The 22,521-nt window shown below is 46.0% G+C and overlaps 1 protein-coding gene across 1 annotated transcript in view; it reads right to left on the bottom strand.

Annotated features, from left to right (window-relative positions):
• LOC135902828 (4-pyridoxate dehydrogenase-like) overlaps positions 1-22,521 on the bottom strand; it is a 151,549-nt gene that overhangs the window by 17,354 nt on the left and 111,674 nt on the right. The window contains exons 9-10 of the mRNA XM_070531356.1: positions 17,234-17,411; positions 5,872-6,091 (exon numbers count right to left, since the gene is read on the bottom strand). Coding sequence (XP_070387457.1) covers positions 5,872-6,091; positions 17,234-17,411 — 398 coding nt within the window. The remainder of the gene's footprint in view (positions 1-5,871; positions 6,092-17,233; positions 17,412-22,521) is intronic.

Below are 22,521 nucleotides of genomic sequence, written 5' to 3' on the forward strand. Positions count from 1 at the left end.
GCCTGACACGGAATGCTCCTGCCATGCCAAGGGGAACAAATCGAGCCGGCGCGCAGCGTGGTTGGTAGGATGATTAGGCATAGCTGCTACTTTAGCGGCCGCAGACGAATAAACAATGCCGCGTTCTTTTATATATAGTATGTTAATGGCACGTTTATCTATTGTATAATATTCATTCGAAGATATACAGACGTTGAATGTGTGAACAATACTGAGAGCGGGCCCAGCTGTGTCATGCTGTGAAGATTATCTGATGTCCATTGCAATAACAAGGGCTGAAAAACGCTTCAGTGAAAGTTATCTTTTTGAACTCTCGATATCGTGTTCAGTCGCCCATTATGAACCATTACAGTATAGTGTTGCCAATAGCTTCTGAAGCGCGTCATTGAAGAGAGACAAAAAGAGTCACTACAATTGGCTCTATAACCACCAAGTGGATTTTAATAACGCAAGTGCTTAGAAAGAACCTAGTATAAGTTAACGTGTAATATGTCGTTTACCTAAACGTGACATGTTGCAGCTGAAGGAAAACAGTGAATTTACCACCAGGGCATATAGGGCTTTAGCTTTACTAATGTATCTACTATAAGGTGGGCGAATACCCCAACTTTTGAACACGAATAATTGGTTTGTATTATTTCATTTGTATTCAAAAATTGTATTCAGTATTTTCGGATACCAAAACCAACCAAACATTGCGCAACATCGGACTGTTAATGTCGGCTTACTGTTCACTGTTAAACAAAGTATCGCACATTTTAATTATCAGGAGTACAACAATGACAAGATAAATATTTTGACGCAATGCAGAAAGAAAGAATGGTAATGCAGGTCTCGTTTTCGATATTGGTGTGGAAATGTGGCACCGGTTAACACTCCTTCGGTTTGATCTTGTCATCATCATCAGCGTGGTTACGTCCACTGCCGGGCAAAAGCCTCTCCCATACTTCTCTAACTACCCCGATCATGTACTAATTATGGCCATGTTTTCCCTGAAAACTTCGTAATCTCATCCAACCACCTAACTTTCTGCCGCCTCCTGCTACGCTTCCTTTTCCTTGGAATCCAGTCCGTAACCATTAATGACCATCGGTTATCTTCCCTCCTCCTTACATGTCCAGCCATGCCCACTTCTTTTTCTTGATTTCAACTAGGATGTCATTAACTCGTGTTTGTTCCCTCACCCAATCCGCTCTTTTCCTATCCCTTAACGTTACACTCATCATTATTTCCATAGCTCGTTGCCTCGTCCTTAATTTAAGTAGAACCCTTTTCATAAGCCTCCAGGTTTCTTCCCCATACGTGAGTACTGGTAAGACACAGCTGTTATACACTTTTCTCTTGTGGGATAATGACACTCTGCTGTTCATGATGTCAAACGCACCCCGGCCCATTCTTACTCTTCTGATTATTTCAGTCTCATGATCCGGATCCGCGGTCACTACCTGTCCTCTAGTTTACTGCCCTCTAATTCATCCAATAGCACTGCTAAACTCGCCTCACTAAATTACGTTGGAGCGTTAAACGTTGCCAGGTTCAGATTCCAATGGCGGCCTCTCCCAAACCAGGGATTCTTAGCGCCCTCTGCTGCGTCACATGTCTGACCGTCGCCGTGGTCAGTTGCTTCGCAGCTGCTGGGGACTGAGGGCCGGGGTTTCATTGTATTCACATAGGAGGTTGTGGCCAAGTACTGCAACAGGGTGGCCAATGCTGCCTTGGTGATGGAGTGCGTAGCCGGTCCTGGTCACCCGGATCAGGCCGCACTTCAAACCTGTTTATGCAATTTTATCAACACCCAGATTTTTTTTTTTAAATCCGGTGGAAAATTGCGTGGCACGGGGATTCGAACCACGGTCATCTTGCTTGCGAGGCGGATGCTCTACCTCTACGCCGCCGCTGCACCCAAATGCCCATAAATACGCAAATACCGAAGAATGCATGGACGTGAGGACTGCTGTCGTCGCCGTAGCATAATTGGTAGTGCAACGGCTGAGTAAGTTTGATGTTGTGGGTTTGCCTTTCACCGTCAGCAAGCTGTCTTTTTCCTCCATTTCGATTCCATACGTGGTCCCACAGCAGCCTGTCATTTTTGGAAAGCTTGTATGCCACCATGCTCTAAAGGTGTCAAGCAGCTTATTCGTGCAGTTCTTTTCATTACGCTTGTAGTGACCTTGTGTTTAAAACGATCCTAATTGTCCACAGAAATAAATATTCCTGCTATAAATATGTGCGTCTGCATTCGGATATACGATATTCTCTTCTAAATTAGTACTTACTATTCACATCCCATTCGCTTTCGGAAAAGCAGATGTTCGATATTCACATAAGGGATTGTGCCAGCCTAAATTGTTCATTACCTTCAGATTAGAAGTTTTTAAATACAGCATGGTTCAAAAGAACACAAGCAATGTAATTTTCTTAGCATGAAAAAGCACATTGTCTGCATATTAACCCTAAATATTTGCGCTTTTATACGTTCGTGATGCGCACAACTAGGTTCCGTGGAACGCGCTTGCCTGCGCGTTGTCAGCACGAAGATGACAATTACCCGAGCTTTGCACTGGCTAAATAACGCGTTTATCGCCATCAATCACCTGATAGCCGGCGTGAAGTACTGATTGGTCCGAAAGCCGTGAGAGTAGGTAAGCAATTTGTTCCGACGCGCGTAAACGAGCCCAGCCGTTCCGATATTTAGGCCGTCTTTACGCAGTCGATACGTCTTATTCACCTGCTGTGTTTTAAATCTGAACACAAAACTTATTCCATTTGGTATTGGTAAGTAAGTTCTCTGAAACGCTTGCGCACGTGTACTAATCGAGTGCTATTGGTGACAACACCGAACCCAAAGGCATACAAATAGGTTTTGTAAATAATAAAGAAACTTCAATTTTGTGATAACAATGATGGCCATGATGTGCACGGTGCACTGAAGCACAATCACAATGTGAAGGCTACCAATATGGAACCAACCGTTGGTTCATCATGGTCACGGAGCCTATTCTTCGTATATCGTGTTTTGGCCGCTTACAATGTATCCTTTGAATACTGAACTGCGTTCTCAAAGGTTATTTCTCAAGTAGCCTTTATAACATATAATTCGCTGAAATGTCGCCAATTCTTCATTCAAGTCAGTAAAGAAGGTGGCGGATTGCGATATAGAAAGCTTTTCTGGAACCAGACAATTAAGTCGCTACATTTAGCGACAAGATTGCTAAAATAGCAAGACTAATACCAGTAAGTTATAAAAAAGAAATATGATTTTGTGTTTTCAAAGATCATTAGGTTAGACCGCCCCAAACAGTGATGGTGCTAGGCGTTGTAGGCTAAACTTGTTCTGGATAGTCAAGCGACAGCTTTTTCAGCAATTCAGGCTTCCGAGGCACGTCCAGCAGGCGTCCCGCAGTGCAAAGTACGGTATCCCTTAACTGCATAGTGCAGTGTGCCGAGCGTGTTCTACTATAGCGCGTCGCGGCGACGCCTGAAGCACTATCTTAAGTACCCCAGCGGGTTGCGAAGGGAAAAAATCCTACCTGTGCGAGCAAAATTCTGAGAGAAAACTTGGCTGCTGCTGTTGTTTTACCAGATTGTCCGTGTGTAGCCGACAGTGCCTTCTTCAGAAGAGTGTGTGTGTTTGTGTGTGTGTGTGTGTGTGTGTGTGTGTGTGTGTGTGTGTGTGTGTGTGTGTACGTGTGTGTGTGTGTGTTTATAGGGAGGGGGGGTGCGCAGCTGGCCTACTTTTGCCTTTCACTTCTCACTGCGGGGGAAGGGGCTTGCTTCCCCGCGAATCGGTAGACACGCCTATGACAAGCATGGTGTAACTAACGCACTGGCAACTAAAGGACATCTTACTCAATCACCTCTCGAGCACTTCCTGTCACAACGATGGCGGGATGTAGTGCGCTGGAAGCAAGAAACGAACGCATCGCGCTGCCTCGGTGTAACCGCGAAAACAAGGCCGAATAAATTAAAGCAGTCTTGAGGGTACTGCGCACTTCAGTTGCACAATTCAGGTTAAATTACACTATTGACAGACAAGTAGCCCGACTCAATCCCTAGGTAAAGAATGGAAAGACAACGCTACAGACTTGCAGGGGGGCGGAATTTAGCAGCTGGAACCGACTAGGCCCTTTGTTCCTTATGCATACCGTTAATGGGTATCCTGAAGGCCGGACCACAGTATAAGGGCTTCAAACGGCTATCTGTAGGCCGGCTATCAATATTCCCGGCTTTAAAACAAGGGGAGAGTGCAGGCAAATTAACTAATTTGCCCCCCCCCTCCCCCAAGTTCTGAGAGTGCGGGGCCGAGTGCCCCCCTGCTGCCCGGTGGACACACCTATGGCCATGTCTAAAGCCCAGGGTAGGTGAGAGCTGTATTACGACCGGTCAGCCAGGACCTGTCGATTTGATCTCCGCAAAAAAGTATTTATTCCTGCGAGCATGGCAGAAAAACAAACTTGAGGTGCACTGGGAACGTCCCGCTAGCTTTTTCCAGAAACTGTGTGACACGAAATATGTTATAAGCCCGTCTGCAAAGCGGAAAAAATAGCCGGTTCATCATTGTAATCTGCTCAAGTCTCACAGGCCTACATATGGCGATGAGCATGCCTTAGACGTTTGCAACGATGCAACCACCGCTCATCAGCGCCTATCCAGAAGTCAACGCAGCGTTGACGCCGACTGTTGACGGTGGAACAAAAGACCCTTCTAGCTGAACCTCACAACCTGAACTAACAATGGAAATGACCAGCGTCGAATGTCACAGTGGGAACGGCTTCAACCTTAGATTCGCAGATTGCTGCGCGCTTGCGCTATATGCGGGAGCGAAGGTGCAACACAGGGGACCAAGTTCTGTGGAGTGGTGCCATACCAAAGGAGGGTTTAGCGACTCTTTCAGGGATTGTGATTGGCCGTGATAGCGTCACCAAATTTCATAGTATATTCCGCAAGGGAAGACGACCGTATTAAAAGCGGATACTTTTCGCGGTATGAGGTGGTGCTGACGTGTCTTGATGCTAACCCAGACGTTTCGTAAGCTCCTACATAGAGGGGGCTTCCGTATCTGGAGACAGTCAAATAAACCCTTTTTCATTCATTCCTACTACCGGACGTACTCGTCAAAGGGTTTGGTGGATTCCTGTCCCAAACTCCACCTCGCGCAGCAACCCACGGAACGGGAAACTGATGTATGCGTAACGGTAAACAGTCGCAAAGTGATTGTTGTAGGGCTTCGGTGACTCGTGTAAGTCATTAAGGGAGAGGTTAGGGAACAACCAATTAGAGAACTAGTTTATAATGCGCAGTTAGGACCCATACGGCTGACGATGTTGTAGAAAATCCTGGAAGTACTTCAAGACTTATTCCTAGATAGGCCACGAAGGACATCAGTTCTTGCACATAACATCGACATCACTTCTTCCTAGCCGGCACCGCGCCACCGCGTCAACGTGAGATTGTGGATGCCGAGTTGAAAAAAAAATGGTGGCTATAGGTGCGATCTAGCCTTGCGAGAGCGATTACACCACGCAATTAACCTTATTTTAGGTGCCAGGTAAGGATCCACGTCCTTCCGTAGATTACCGTAGTTTAAAATCACATTTATTTTATGCCAAACATCGAAGAGCACATCCAAAATGCTATTAGTATCCGATTCATTTCCACACTGCATTTATTTCGAGCGTACTGGTAGGTTCCGCTCACAGAGAGGGCTAGAAGATATATCGTATTCATAGCGCCACTGGGAATGTTCCGTCATAAAGTTCTAAGCTTCTGTTTGAAAGAGGCGCCGTAATATTTTACAAGCCATATGAACAAAGTGTTGCGAGGAGAGTAAGAGTTCGCCTTGCCTTACATAGATTATGTGCTTGTTCCTACCTGAGTCTGGCATCTAGCACGGCCTGCGGATGCGTCCCCATCGGTGCAGTGCAGCAAGGGTGCCAACCACTCAGTGAAGTGTGCTGCACAAAGCAACGCAGGTACGAGTCGCTCCACAACGGTCCGGCCGACCCGCACGCTGGCAGGGCAGTGTCCCAAATGGTCACGTTGGCATTCTTCATAGCTTGAGTCTTCAACGTCTGCACGGCGATCTTGGCGCCTGAACGCATGCGCAAGAAAGCACCAAATAGCATAAAACATACGGCCCGACTCAAGTCACAGACGTTGGAGCTAGTGATGTGCTACTGTGCACAAAGAAAACGCCAGCACAACCATGGACGATGAAACTTCGCCGGAGGCAAGATGCACGCAGTCGACCAATGGCGTCCTATACATGCGTGAGCGTCTACATCTTGCGCAGTTTGCGATGATTCCAAATCTACTGCAAAATTTCTGCCAGTGTATCTGATCTGCTCGTTTTACCTGTTCGCAGATTAATAAGTGCTACGTCCTTTGTTTATAGCTTGCGGGCCCCACTTAGAAAAATTGAACAGCGCGTGCCGGGAGGCTATAAGTAGCAACAATCATCACGACAGTGTTAGAAACACGTCGGACCTTGTGCGCTTACGTCAGCCACTACAAATTAAAAGTCTATTTTACAAAACCTAATTTATCTTCAAAGAAAGCCAACAGTTTACACGCTGCGTCTACAAATTCCGTTGCAATCACAACAACAAAAAAAAACAAGGTACTGCTACCGACATTAACATCTAGCCGTGCCTCCTTAACTGTAGTTCATGGCTGTAATGGAGAAATTTTGGACTTTATTATTGTAGCAGTTCCGCATTGATCCTAGCACTGTGCACAAGTCGTGTTCTGTTTTGTCAAGCGTATGGGATTGAGCCCAGGCATAGAGATAGGAAATGATGCCCAAACAGTCTTTTTTTTTTCAGATGAACTTGTGATTGCCCATGCAACCCCATTACTGGGATAGCACGGCAGCAGCCGAACCGATAGCAAAACATGCCTCTATTCTATTCTTCGCAGAGATGGTGGCACTTATGGGTCCAAGAAAAATGCCATCCTTGTTGCTTGGTGGGACTAAGTGGATGCTCTGGAAAGGTGCTTGGCGTAGAAATTCGTTAGGTCTGAGTTATAGACCACTGTGACGTAGAAGAACTAGAGTCACAGGCTCCAAAAAAGCACGTGACCCACTGGGTATTTCAGGTTCGTGAGCTACCGCAGATTGTTATGATCACGCACAACCTTGAATAGCTTGCCGTAAAGATATGTGACAAAGGTGATGGCCCAAACGATGATGAGGCACTATTTTTCTCTAATGGGATAGTTGGGTTCAACCTGCGACAGGAGCTTCCGGACACAAGCCGACTGACTCCAGACCGTTTTTATTTTTAACCGGAACTTTGCCAAAACCTACGCCGATTCCATGTATTTTGTCTCGGTGTTGGTCTTCCTATCAAAGCAACAACACCAACACATCTTGAATACAAGTGTCATTGAACTTTCCGAAACCTGTTTTGATGAGGCTCCTCGCACGTGAACTGCAAGTCTGCTTTCGTGAGGCGTGAGAAGGGCCTGGCGATCTCCAATACATAACGCACAGAACGTTTCTAATATATGCGTTCTGCGCAAATAGCCTGGGGATAACTTATTCAGTGGGTTATATAATATGTCGAGTGGCTGTGGTCTTTTTAATGTGTGGGCGCATGCCTAGACATAGACAATACCGCACCTTTCTCATCCTGACGACCTAATCGCTATGAGAGCGGCAGCTGGCTTCCGAAGGTGCTCGTCAAAGGAATCAGTAAAGCATACGACGTTATCCAGATCTGCAGTTTCACCCCTTCGTGCACGGTGTCCATAACTCACTAGGACGTCCTTGGCCCCTATGATCGCTGAAGGCCACGACCTTAACGCAAAAAAAGTTCTACAGGTGTGGTAAACGTGGTCTTTTGGCTGTCTGTTTCATTCAGTTTGTTCAGCCAGTAGCCGCTCTTCAAGTGCATTGATAGAGAGTGCGTGACGTTGTGGAGTCCAGCAAGCACATCATCGATTCGTCAAAGTAAGCACAGCCTACTGAGGCGCGAATAAGTGAAATGGATCTACAGCGTGCCGCCTTCCTCGCGATCATGACGAGGATAAACTGGGCCTCTTCGGCAGGTGGATAACGTTCTAGACGACGACTGGGCCCGCTCGTGTGCTGATACGTATTGACACGTGTACTTATCTTTATCGGGCGGCCACGTTTCGCCGCTTAACAACTGTAATCGCACAGCGAGGACGCGCCTGCATGTATCCGACGTTTCTGGAAAGTTATCGATGCATCTACCCTGCTGTCTGCTGTCGCCGAACGTTATGATATCTGATTTCATCACCTGACGCGAATGGTGTAGAACTTTGTGCAAGGCACGCGGGTCCGAACGATTAGTCTGGAACATTCGATGACTGCTCTATAAAAGCTGACGCGCTTGACTTGCTGATCAGATTTTCAACGATCGCCGACTGTGTTCGCCGCTCTCGTTGTGCTTTAAGTGTAGCCTGTTTTATGGGCACAGGTTCGCCCAAGAAAAGCTAGTTTTGCTTTTGACAGTATTGCTACTGTGTTCTTTGACGTCACGACCACGTGACAGTATTACGGGGTGCAGTGGACGGGTTAGCCGTCAGCTCGGATGAGGTGCTTCGCGATAGGTATCTACCAGACGTTAGAACACTTCCAGATAATTGGAAATCCTATTCAAGAAAGCTACATAGCTCTTTTCTCTGCTTCAGCAAGGTTGAATAGACAATGTAATTTCATTCACAGGTACGTGCAAAAGTCCTGCTCATTCTGAAGGCGTCTTCCATAAACGCGACTGTGCTAAACATGATGAGGTACTGGTCGTCATCACTTTATTTATCAGGGAAGTGGACCCGATTTAACTTAAGCTTGATGGTCAACAACATTTGCTGAGGTAATCGCAAATAGAATCACCAACACCTTAGACTGCTGTCAACCAAAGGACCAGGCAGGATTCCGTAAAGGCTACTCAACAATAGACCATATTCACACTATCAACCAGGTTATAGAGAAATGTGCGCAATATAACCAACCCTTATATATAGCTTTCATTGATTACGAGAAAGCATTTGATTCTGTCGAAACCTCAGCAGTCATGCAGGCATTACGGAATCAGGCTGTAGACGAGCCGTATGTAAAAATACTGAAAGATATCTATAGCGGCTCCACAGCCACTGTAGTCCTCCATAAAGAAAGCTACAAAATCCCAATAAAGAAAGCCACAGGCAGGGAGATACGATCTCTCCAATGCTATTCACAGCGTGTTTACAGGAGGTATTCAGAGACCTGGATTGGGAAGAAATGGGGATAAAAGTTAATGGAGAATACCTTAGTAACTTGCCATTCGCTGATGATATTGCCTTGCTTAGTAACTGAGGGGACCAACTGCAATGCATGCTCACTGACCTCGAGAGACAAAGCAGAAGAGTGGGTCTAAAAATTAATCTGCAGAAAACTAAAGTAATGTTTAACAGTCTCGGAAGAGAACAGCAATTTACAATAGGCAGCGAGGCACTGGAAGTCGTAAGGGAATACATCTACTTAGGGCAGGTAGTGACGGCGGATCCGGATCATGAGACCGAAATAATCAGAAGAATATGAATGGGCTGGGGTGCGTTTAGCAGGCATGCTCAGATCATGAACAGCAGGTTGCCATTATCCCTCAAGAGAAAGTATATAATAGCTGTGTCTTACCAGTACTCCCCTACGGGGCAGAAACCTGGAGGCTTACGAAAAGGGTTCTACTCAAATTGAGGACGACGCAACGAGCTATGGAAAGAAGAATGGTAGGTGTAACGTTAAGGGATAAGAAAAGAGCAGATTGGCTGAGGGCACAAACGCGAGTTAATGACATCTTAGTTGAAATCAAGAAAAAGAAATGGGCATGGGCAGGACATGTAATGGGGAGGGAAGATTACTGATGGTCATTAAGGGTTACGGACTGGATTCCAAGGGAAGGGAAGCGTAGCAGGGGGCGGCAGAAAGTTAAGATTAAGAAGTTTGCAGAGATTAAGAAGTTTGCAGGGACGGCATGGCCACAATTAGTACATGACCGGGGTTGTTGGAGAAATATGGGAGAGGCCTTTGCTTTGCAGTGGGCGTAACCAGGCTGATGATGATGATGATGGTCAACAAGCAGTTGTGTGTCATAGCGAGATTAACACCTGCGCGAAAGTTGACGTTATTGCCGACGGAACTCATGGTGCTGAAATATTACGGATGCTCGCTTTTTTTATGGCGATAAAAGCTTCCCCTTAAGGCATAATTTTTTATGTGTATATGAGTATTATAGGTGTGCTCTAGACATGTGGTGTGTATGAATTGAAGCAGTGTTTCTGGCACCTGTCATGTATATAGTGCGCCGAATTGGTTGTGACACTGTAGCGAGGGCCGGCTTGCAGTAGGAGACGTGATAGTTTCGATTGTAAATCTGAATATGTCCATATTACGTGATACGCATCCGCCTTCTTCACTGGGACTGAGCAGTATGACGCGTAGCACTCAGTGGTAAATGTGACCAGTTTCACGATGAAGATCACAGCGTGCGTAAGGGCCAAAGTGGAACGAAGACTTGTAACCAGGAATTCCTCCGCCCAAGTAAGGTGAAGGGGGAGAAAGCACACACGGTGGGATAGGAGCGCATGCGTCCTGCCGGAGAAAAATTTATGGTCTCGGAGTGAGTTAAGCAGTATAATTTGGAGGGGCCAGACGGAAGATCGCGATCAGGAAGCCAGTGTGCCTGCTGGTCAGTAGCAAAGTTGCGAGCGTTTGCAGCCTGGCCTTGAACCCAGTGGCTTTTGACAAAAGTTGCTGTTTTACTATTCACAGAGTGTATTGTCCTGCAGACTTCCATCGCCTTGTAAATATTCATGAGTTTTTCAATAGCCGCTAAAGAATCAGTTAAGATATCTAGTTGTTTGATTGCAGGCAGGTTAGAGGTGGCAAATCGTTGACCATGGCTTGAATTTCCATTACTAGAGCACTGGCACCCCGAAATAAATAACGCGGGAGACCGCTAATGAAATTATGCGCAGAGCTGAGATATGATGTCCTCGCGCCGTCTGGTAGGATAGCAGCATCCGTATAGACTTTCCAGGTATTAGCTCATGATTAATAACTCTCGTATAGCTGTGTGGTAAGGCCCTTGGCTTACTAATTGTGATGCTGGCGAATTCCGTGGGAAGTGTTGGATTGGGCCGATTGTCAATCCAAGAGCGGCGTTTAAAGTACGCATGCAATGTAGTGACATCTGCAACAAGTTGCTTTTGATTTCACATGCTTTTACACATTGCAAAATTAGCTCTGAAATTGTGTTGAGCTGGGAATGTTCCGGTAAGGTTGGTATCAAAGTGATGCGGGGTAGTGCTGTGATTCTGCGCATGGCATCGCGGTTCATTGTCTCCAATTGTGCAAAAGTCAGCCGTTGAAGTTGTGTCTGTTATAAAATTTGTGGCGACAAGACTGCACGTACCTAGCATCGAGCTACGTTAGTACGTGCTCCCGTTTCTTTTGTTGCAATGCGACGAATAATTTTAGTTGTTTTTGTCTAACTCTCTTATTTTGAGGAACCAGTGTGCACCACCACTGTTCGGAACGGTGAATGTGAAGACGCAGTATGGAGTCTTCGAAGCCTCGGGGATTGTCACTGTGCGGTGTCCAAATGCAAAGGCGTGCTACGTGATCCTTTTGCGTCCTGCCTTTTGGCCACATGACATAGGTTGATTTTTGGGCGGAAATATTCAGCCCTGCTTGGCGAGCGTAGTTGTGTAGAACATCAAGGGCGTCGTGAAGCTGTTGAGTTTGTCTAGAGATAACATTATACACAGACCGCAAAGTGACATGATCCGCATAGATTAAAAAGCTTCACCTCTGGAATCCGGTGAACGTAACAGGTTAAAAGTATTAGAACAACCATGAAGAGAAAACGAACCATAAACCGAACGTTGTGCGACTTCTCTGTTCGATGTAAAGCACACTTCTTGCCATCCATCTGCTCTAGTCGTGAAGGTGCGTTCGTGAAGAAATGAGTAGATAAATCTCATGGACGGCAGTGGAAGTCCCAGTTCGATGAGTTTGGCAATAGCGGTTTCATGGTCTTTATTGTAAAAAGCCTTCGTTATGTCTGCTGCTACTACCATGCTCACTTGGTCGCCAAACATTATGAGAGGGGCACAGTGCTGAAAATGTTTCGGCACTGGCGCTTATTATTTTGTCGACAAGGCTAAATACATTTACCATAAGTCAGTCACTTCGCTGTTATTGTTACAGAAAAGTTGATTCCAAGCCACGAGATCACTGGTGGAGCAAAATGAAGCACACCGGGTAGTTGAGGGCATGTGTCGTACATCTTACCGTCGGCGTTATATGTGACCGCATGCTTTGGAGATTTGAACAACGCCCAACGTGGGAGGTCACCATCCTGAGTTGCACTAGAAATCGCCGGCTGATAACTGCGCAGCCAGTCCCAATATCCACAAGTGCGGTCACCATAAGAACGCCGATGGGGAGGCGTCTTGCCCCTCAAAACGTCAAGGATATCCTTGGTGAGTTTCCCAAGAAGTGAGTTTCACCAGCGCAAACCTAGACGACGACTGGGCCCAGCGCTAGCTATTGAAGAACAACATAGAAGCTCCACTTGAGCCACCGAAATATGTGGAAACGGTAAAAACTGCCAAGAGGAGGCTCTTCAACTCGCTGCGAGCTTACCGTGACAAAAGGCCCATTAAATGATGCAAAGAGCGACCGTTAACTATATTCCTTCATATGCGGGGGCGATAGCGCAACATCACGGGCTCAGTGCAGCGAACACATGGGCCCTTCTCATTGGGCGGGAGAATGTGTTAAATTATCTAATCTAGTGATCTAGGAAAAACGACGGCATAAAATAAGTTCACCGACGACTACTATACTACCTAAAGCGAAATTTGAGCGCAGCTCGATACTCATGTTCATTTCCCATGTCACCATATTTTATAAAGCACTCTATGTTAAAGGTAAATCAGGTGTATTATTACAAGTAGCTGCAATACATTAAACAGAACAAATCGCAGTACATCGTGAATGTACCCACCAATCCGCATTACAGCCTTCGACAACATAACATGAGAACACCAAAAATAAGAACCAATTACGGAAAACAACTAGTCAGTTACCAGGCACCATCACTACTAAATCGCCTACGTGATTTTGAAGATGAAATTATAGAATATTCGAATAAATCATTCAAACATTTTCTCATCCTGAACAATATTGAGTTTATCTGATTAGAAGCACACTATAAATTGTCAGTCTTTTGTTTCTTTTGTTCTTTGGTTGTGGTTGGTCTCATACAACATGCATCGTACTTTGAGTATCCTGTTCATTTCTCATATTTCTTGTATACATGTTTTGTTTCACGAAAACAATATTGTCTCGTGACTATTCCAGTTGATTTCAGTATGTATGCATGATACATGTTGCTGCGTACGGCCTGCGTGCCGAATTGTTGCGGGAGCAGAAGCCTTCGTCAGGCCACATGGCCTTTAGCTTCTGCTTCCTTTGTGTTGTAAACAGGAGAAATTCATTCATTCATTCATTCATTCATTCATTCATTCATTCATTCATTCATATCTTATTATAATTGTGTGGCTCTATATAAGAAAGAGAACGCTGTGAGTAGCGCACTTTGTTTTCATACAGACGAAGCGCGCTACTGTGGCGCAATATCGTAGCCGTTGTCGCCGTAAAGCCAGTCTTGCACAGCACTACGCTTTTCTTCTCACCCTTCGTTTCCCAAGCGACGAGAGCGGCACTTCTTCTGGCAAAATTGTGCCAGAATTCTCAGCGGCGACAAAACCAAACGGAGCTTCCTATGGAGCTTTAGACATAACTGCTCGCCATCGCCCCTTGCAGGAGCTGTTACCTCGTCATCTGTTGCCGTGGACGAATGTAGACCCCCACCCCCCCCCTTATACCAGAGCTGTGCTCTAAAACGAATCTTCGGTATTGTGTATACTGTGTGCTGGGACATGTGCCATCAGACATGTAGCGTGATCAGGTAAGGTCGGGGCTTGCGACACTTGTGTAGATAGTTTCACCAGCCTGGCGGAAGTGGCACCGGTGTTCCGAAGCCCTGCTGCACAGATTACGCGGTGTGGTTTTTGGTTCCGCTGCCGGGAGCGGCGCTTTTATCACTTCGCGGACAATCATGCGGAGGGATTCTCGCAGCTTGTCGGCGCTTGGGCTGTTGGTGACGATGTACCTTGGCATGCGAACTTGCAGATGCATTCCAACTGTCTTGCTCGCAAGTGCGGCGTCGTCTGCATGAACACTGCTGCAAAATCAGCGAGTTACTGCAGGCGGTTGCGAGTCAGACTAATCAAACCTTGTGCCGTGACGTCCAGCATACGGTACTGCAATATTTTTGTCCAATTCTTCATAGCTGATGTGAAGGAGCATTTACATTTGGAACACAGTGACAAAATCATTAATGAATTGTTGAACAATACAGTCCGTAGGCATTATGAAGGGTGTGCCGTAAGGCTTTTGCTCGTATCTTTCGGAGAACTGAGTCTAAACGTCACTGCTAACTGGGTGCGGGATATATTGCTTGTGGTCTAGGTCGTTTCAAGCAACCCATGATGCATGGGGCGTGCGGTATCACGAGGCGTGCGAATTTGGTGCGTAGGTTTTGTAGTCACGGGCTTCTCTGGTGTTTTATGTATTGAAGTATGCAGTAGCTTCTTAAGCTGTGCCTGCGGCAGAAACGTTACTTGGGCTGAGATTCCGGGTCTTGGCCGACGTCCGTAAGAACTTGTTTTTGTACTTCACCACTTTCATAACGATCGTTACACTACAGTGTCCTTGTGCTTATATAAGCTGTTTGTGATAGGTTGCAACCTAAATTGTATGGCGAATTGATTCCGCTCCTCTTCTCAGTGTACTTGGAACCCTTAAATTACCTGCCCTAATAAACCTGCGCTTGTTGTCAACCTACAGAAGATATGAGAAAAGTATTGGCGCCCTCAGCTCTCTCGCTCATCTCACGAAACGAGAAACTCCTTACACAACTCGAGCTCCTCAGACTTGGCATGTTCCTCAAATTCGTACTAATTATGGCCAGCAAATGTTCTGCCACTGGCTGCCCAGCTTACTCAATGATCTCACCATTTGCAATATCGATGTGCTCACTTGTTCCGCAAAAAATCTGCGTAATATGTTTCTGCGATCTTGAGTGTGTACGGTTGTCAATTGTGAATTTTGCTCTTGGTGTGTTTGCTCTTTCTTCTTTTTTTCTCCTCTTTTTTTTTCTTTAACATGTTTCCCACGTGCCCTGTTGCTGCCATAGTAAACGGAACCTGGGGCCAGTCAAGCTGCTTTCTCTGCAGCCTTTTTCCCCTTGTTTTTCCGCCACAACCATGTACCTCCCTGCTTATGGAAACAAACAAATAAAAAATAAATAAAATGCTGCGTCCTAGTGTGGGCTACCGGAGGCACAGGCTTTTTGTAATAATCTACTGTGTGGCTGTTTTTCATGAAAGCCATGAAACGACAGAACTCATAGATTAAATGGAAACTATCTTAATTGGCAAATATTTTTATGGGAAGTTACTTTTCACGCGGTCAATTTACCATTGGACAAAGGATCTTCGCAAGAAGACATAAGATGTGCCGGAAGATCAATATATTGCAGGCTATCACCACTGTGGTTAAAGAGCGGAAGTCACGGCACACCCAGACACTGACACCAGGTTTCTTTTTTCGCAATTGAACCTTGATAGTCCTAACGAGGGAGTTAATAAGTCTTCCGCTGCAACGTAGGGCACCCTAATATTGTGTTGATTTCATGTTGCATATGGAAGCGTTCATATTAGCATAGTTTTTGCACATTTGCAAGCACATATATCAATATTAACGAGATAGATAGGTAGTGCGCCGAGCGTTTCTAGTGCAACCATGTTATTTTGATTTTATGGCAGTCTCCTGACGCCAAATTTACTTAACAGTTTTCGAAAGCATTAGCCTGTGACAAATAGCGTTGCTCGAACAGTCAATGTTGTGCTCATATATAAGAAGTCATTTTTGTTTGCTTTGAAAGCAAATAACACTGCCTCATTGACAGGTGATTCTTACTTAGTTGGCTGACAAGAGGCGAAGAGCGCGCCGAAGCGGAGTAGGTTTCGGTGGGTTCGAGCTAGCGCAGTAAATTATATTAGCCTATGGGCAGGGTGGTGTCAGAGTTTGTGATCAGCCCTTTCCATTGCTTATCTTGTAGTACCTGGTCGAAAAATCACCGTTGCGTGCCGCGGCGACTGAGAAACGCTAAAACACGGATTCTCAGCGAAGAGTTCGCATAGAGATGTCTTATACGCGGCGAAAGTGTTCGAAAACACAGGTGGGCAGCCATGTTTTGTTCTTTTCGAAAGGGGGCATGCCCCGGCTATTAAAAAAATCAGTTTTTCTTCTCATTATAATGCATCTTTAGTTCGTACACGCCAGTTTAATGCGGTGAGTTTTCGAGGTTTTACGATGTGGTGTAACAGACCGGTGAAGTGACTGCAACTCGAGAAAGCTTGATAAATAGGGGAAGCGCTAATGGTGCAGGAGGCCTACAATCTGAAAAAAATAATTTTGGTTTGTTGAGCCTAGTCAGGCATAATCAGTGTGCATACGTCATGTGAGGCGGCGATATTGGCGTTCTTTTATGTCAGATGACACACAAGGGAAGTTGTGGTCACCCCAAAAAGTTTTTTATAATTGTGGAGGGCTAGAAGCCGTAATGGCACAGAAACCGATAGGAAATTCTTTAAATGATAGAGCCTCAGGTTGTATTCTTGTATGCCGGTCAAGTATCGATACGTTTATATTTAATTTACGGCGCGGCAGCACAGAGTCTTTGACCAACACAGTTGCACACTGAAGGCTACTTATTAATAGACAAATTGCTATAAATGGCCTTAAGAGCTCAGCGTCCGGGCAAGGCAGAAGGATTGACGCCTCCTGTTACTGGACCATACGAGAAGCTGCGTAAGAGCAAATACTGCCTCTTGTGTTCATTATTCCCTGTTCATAAAATCTTACGCCTTTATACGTTACCATGACACGAGGAACAGGGGCCTACGTTAATTTGATTCAGCGCAGAAGGTCATACGCGTCTACGGCATGCGAATCAACTGAATTCCTCCCCACCCTGCCTATCGTAGGATCACCGCTTCCATTAGTTCATCTTGCACCTTGGTTTTTAGCACATAATAATATAAAGGCGTGTGCTGTCTTAAAGTTGAAGGAATATTTTTAATTACTCACCTGCGACTAGTGTGTCAAGGTCTGTTATATTTGAAAGAAATTGAGGGTCAATAATGGGATATTCTTCAGGATCAGTGCTTTTCAGCCGAATGAAACCGGATGATTTCGGGTGCAAAAGTACTGGCACAATCATTAACACATTCTGCCCCTGCTTCAGCTTGTAGTAACTTTCATAAATCTGAAAATTTTCATAAATGAAATCAATAAACGAGTAGCAAATTGTTATTGTATAATGACTTATTCATAGCACGGTGATCTGATTCATACATGAAGCGATTTGTGGAGTACTGCATATGCACAAGTTGGCTAAGCGGAGCGAAAAAGCATTACACACAGAAATATTTGTCAAAAAATCGCTATTATTCACAGTGTAATACGCCCCAAGCACATATTGAAATATATCACCCATATATTTTATTCGTGCAAAAACACTACATAAAAAAAGGAACGGGCACTCCCATGCGCATTCCTGACACGTTTGAAATGATGCAACCACATTTGTGTAAAAGGAAGTATGTTACGGTTTTCAACAACATCGCTTTGCAGCGATACACTATCAACACACTTGCACGGAGATCTTTTCTGAAGCCTTCGCCTCGTCAACGTTTTGTCGTGTGAGGCACACCTTCCAAGCCTGCAGGCTAACGGCAGCAGTTCCATGCGGGCTGCATGCCCCGGAAAAGACACTGCCCGACAGTGCGCGGCCAGACTAGCTTCGCAGTTCACTGATCATTGGGCAGAGTTCTCTGCACCCCCTCTAAGACTTTGCCGTAATGCATTTACGATTGTTATGTTGCGGAGGAATCAGCTAGCCTATGTCGATATTCCATGTTGGGATCCGTCACTTGGCAGTCCTAGCACTTTGCACTTACTGGGAAAACGAAGATGAGCCGTCGTTGCCATAGATATTGCATGAATCACGGAAGTCCCCATAGAGTATCCTAACCAAACTAGCTAAGTGAAACAATAATAAACAAAAACATAGTGGGCTTTATGTGCAAAAGCACGATCTGACTATGAGGAACGTCACATTTTTCTCGCCTGTTCTTTGATGCGCACCCATGAACAGTATACGTGCGTTTTTGTATTTCTCCCCCACCAAAATGCGGCCGCCGCAGTCGGTATTCGATCTCTTGCCCTCGCGCTTGGTAGCGCAACGCCAAAATGAAGCAATATTAAGACTGCAGTAATAAACACACACATGCACAGTAATTATACTAGCTGGCGTCGCTTGTGCATGATTACGGATCATCACTGATCAGTACCGCTAACCCAGCCTAGCCTAGCACTCTTGTGCACCTCGTGTATTCGGTCATGTTTTTTTTTTCGCTTTTACGGCGCACATATTCCGGCCCACTGAAAATTTTGTTTTTAGGGTATTATCGAAACCAGAGGGCGTATAAACTGAACTTAACATTGCACTCTACATCTGAAAGCTTAGCTGTTGCACACCACCGGCATTCTCTCGGCCATTTAGCTAAAAACTAAATTCGCGGGATTCATTTCTGATATTTTGGTTGGCTTGTTAAGTTGAAATCAGTGTAATAAGAAAACTATTACACATCTTGCGAGCTTAATATCTAACAAAGGAAGGGCATTAAAAGTCTACTTCGAAACTTGCTCGAACGAACAATTACAGTAATCATTCATGAAATTCGAAATTTATGAAGAAGAAAATTCACGATGGTGGTCCGCTGACACGCCATTCCACGAAGCCGGAAAATTCATAGTCTTTATGGATCGACAGTTGGAATAGATGAGCCGGCGGATTTAACTTACGATAGCTTGTGAACCACTGTGTCAACCCTGCAGTTCGCCCACCCGACGCAGCACTTCGATTGCGTACTTAAGAACTATACACCGCATAAAAAAGAACTCGCATGACGGTTACGATTGCGTAACGGTTCAGCTCGCCGAATCACTTGGGGTGTGAAAGTCCTGCTCCCTCCATGACAATTAACCGTAAGGCATGTTTGATGTCTTTCTCGCTTAAACTGCTAAGCTCCTCTCCGATGATAAAGTGCTGGCCGGCTTTCTTAGTCTACACTGTGTGTGTGTAGCAAACGACCAGGTTACAATAGACGGATTTTCTTCGTGAAACGCATACATCAACAAACCTTTGGAGTTAAAACATGCTGATTCCATCCATGACAAAGAAATTATGAATTTGGTATTACACCATATATCAGCATGCATGCCACCATGTTCCCAGTTGCGAGGGCACGAGTGCCCAGGTTTTATGGAGCTGTTGTTTTATACAGTGAAATGGGGCAACGCCCCTCAAATGACCATGCTACGATATACAGATGAGTGGGGCGATGTTCCCTCAGTTTATCATGCATAGCACACGTGTCAGACGCGATATGATACATCCTCTTTCGATGCGAGAAATGTAAACCGTGCAATAATCTACAGATATGTTTTAGTCATGACTCTCGAGGTTACACATGTGTAACGAAAGTAAAGCTTATAAATATAGACACACCGTGCTTGGGAAATCTGCTCGAAGTTTTGACCATACTGCAGTCGTTGGGGTGGTCTTGGTTGCCTCGGAGGCCTCCTCGGTGCTGGCTTTGGCAGCGATCTGTCCGAAATGTCCGCGGTTGCCTTAGCACTGGCTGGCGTTGTCGGCGCACTGTTCAACATGCCCGCTGCTGTCGTAACACCATTACTCGGCGCTGCGCCATCGGAGCGCTGAGCAGATGTCGAGCACTCGGGTTACGCGTCGCTGTGGTTGGGCATGAAGTCACGCAGGAAGGATTCCCGGTCGGTAGTAAATGTTTGCGATTGCGCCAAAGGGACCACCCTTCCGGCGTGATGGCATGGTACGACCTCGCGTACGTGGACGTTTTCAGAACCTGTGCTTTCCAGGCCCACGTGCCGGTCTGGACTTGCGCCACATCGCCTTCCTGGATTGCTGATAGTGTTTGCGCGGAAGCTTCAAGCTGACGATGCTTGACAACTCGATGGGCTGGTGCACATTGGAAGGCAGGCAGCAGTGTTCGCAGTCGGCGGCTTTGGAGGATCTCTGCTGGCGCCCAGACAAACTCCAAGGGAGAAGTACGGTAAGCCAAAAGCGCCAACCAAAAATCATGTTTCGCTTCGGTAGTTTTCTTTAGCAGTCTCTTCACCACATGTACCCTCTTTCAGAAAGCTAATTGGAAAGTTGAAATCCCAGACTTGAGGTAAGGCGTTTGGTGGTGTAAGTGCGCGAAAACGAGGCAAATTCTCTGCTCGAAAATTGGGAACCATTGTCTGAAAGAACCTATATTAGAATGCCATTACGAGCAAAGATAGTACTAGTCGCGTCAACAACGGTCCTGGCTGTGGTTTCTCGGCGTCGTTCTACTTCTGGGAAGTTAGACAAGGCATCATAGACTCACAGCTACGACTTGCCGCCGTAGTGGCAGAGGTCGATTCCTACGCGATACCAAGGATGGTCCGGAACAGGACGCATCAAAAGTGGTTCCTTCGGCTGGTTATACGCATATTTTATACATGAAGCGCACATCTGAGCGAACACCTCAGTTTCCAAGCTCATGCATGCCAGGCCAGAACACGAGGTGACGAGCCCTAGTTCTATATCTGCCAATTCCAAGATCTCACTCGTGAATACTGTGCAAAGTTTCGCCTCATACTGCTTGGCATTGCAACTTTAGACCCCTTCAATAGGACACCTCTACTATGAGACAGCTTGGATGAAAATGGCTTGGTTCATCTTTTTGTTCATTCGTCATTAGGTTCTGCAACACCACTTTCATATAACTATCCTTGGCTGTTTCTGCGGCGATACGCTTCCATGTTTCGTCGCTTATAAGGGAAGATACTGTACTAACGGCGGGCACTTCTACGTCAGCTGTGCCAACAGCATCCGTGCCCCATTTGCTGGGTGCTCGAGACCGCATGCCTGCGAGCACCAGCTATTTCGCTGCAACTAATTGTAGGCCGAAGTCATATTTCTGCAGTCACATCAAAGCGCTGTAGCCTGGGTGCCATGTCACGGATTGCTTTCTTACAGATAGCAATCAAAGAGCGACGGTTGGTGTCAATGACGACCTTTTGGCCGTACACAATTTGGTCGAATATTTCGCAGCCGTACGTAATGGCCAACGTGTCTTTTATACTGGCGAATATCGTCTAGCCTCTTCTGAGAGTGTTCTAGATCCATACGCGACCGTTCTCCATGAGTCATTGTACCTCTGCAAGAGTGTGGCGCCTACGCCACAGCGTGACGCGTCACACGAGACGTCTGTTTCTTTTGCTGGATTGAACACCGACAGGAACGGTTGGCTGCTTGAACTGTGGCATATATGACGCCATTATTCCGCATGGTTCGGCGTCAATTCGAACAGCACGTCATTCTTCATTATGCTGCGCAAAAGCTTCGTCCTTTCTGCCGGTGTTAAAATAAACATGCTGAAATAAGTTACAACAGCGAACATTCTCTGCGCGGCTTGTTTGTCATGCGGCTCTAGAATCGGCAGTACAGATTGAACGACGGAAGAGCTCGGCCTGATTCGTTCTTCGGAAATTACTTCCCTTAGACAATCTAATTCATTGACTCCAACAACGCATTTTTCAGGGTGGCATGTTAGCCCTGCTTTTCCTGCTGTTTTTAGCCCAACCACAGTCGTTCGTCACGCTCTTGTCTTGATGAGCCCCAAAATAATATGTCATCGACGTATACCGTCGTTCCTGGTAGTGCCTGAAAAATATCGTTTAGGGTCTTTGGAACACTTCCGATCCTGATGGTATGCCGAACGGCAATCGGAGAAAACGGTAGCGATCGAACGGCGTAGCGAGAGTGCAGATTCTCGACGCTTCGTGGGGGAACGGAATCCTGCAGAACCCTCAATTAGGTGCTCGAGTTAGCATCTAGGCGCGTGAACACTTTACCTTCTGTGAGCTCGGATTCAATGTCCTCTCCCTTTGGCCTTTCGAAGTGTTCTCGTTTAATGGCCTCGTTTATCTTACGCGGGTCCAAGCGCACGCGTAGTTTAGCGTTTTTATTGCGCACAATGACAAGAGGGTTTACCCATTCTGTAGGCTCAGTCACCTTCGTGATTATGCGTTCCCGTTCCATGCGTGCCTGCTACTTCCGCAGCTGCTCACTCAAGGGCAGTGGTACTGGACCTGCCGGCTGTACGACTGGGAGTGCTCTGTCGAGCACAACCATGTTATAGTGGCACTAGATACAAGCTATACCAAAAAGGGCGTCTAAATCCATTCATAAACTTTTCTGATATGATGTGCGATAGGCTGTGCACTTGTCGAGATACTAGCCCGAG

Source organism: Dermacentor albipictus, chromosome 1 (genome assembly GCF_038994185.2).
Source record: "Dermacentor albipictus isolate Rhodes 1998 colony chromosome 1, USDA_Dalb.pri_finalv2, whole genome shotgun sequence".
Taxonomy (NCBI): Eukaryota; Metazoa; Arthropoda; class Arachnida; order Ixodida; family Ixodidae; genus Dermacentor; species Dermacentor albipictus.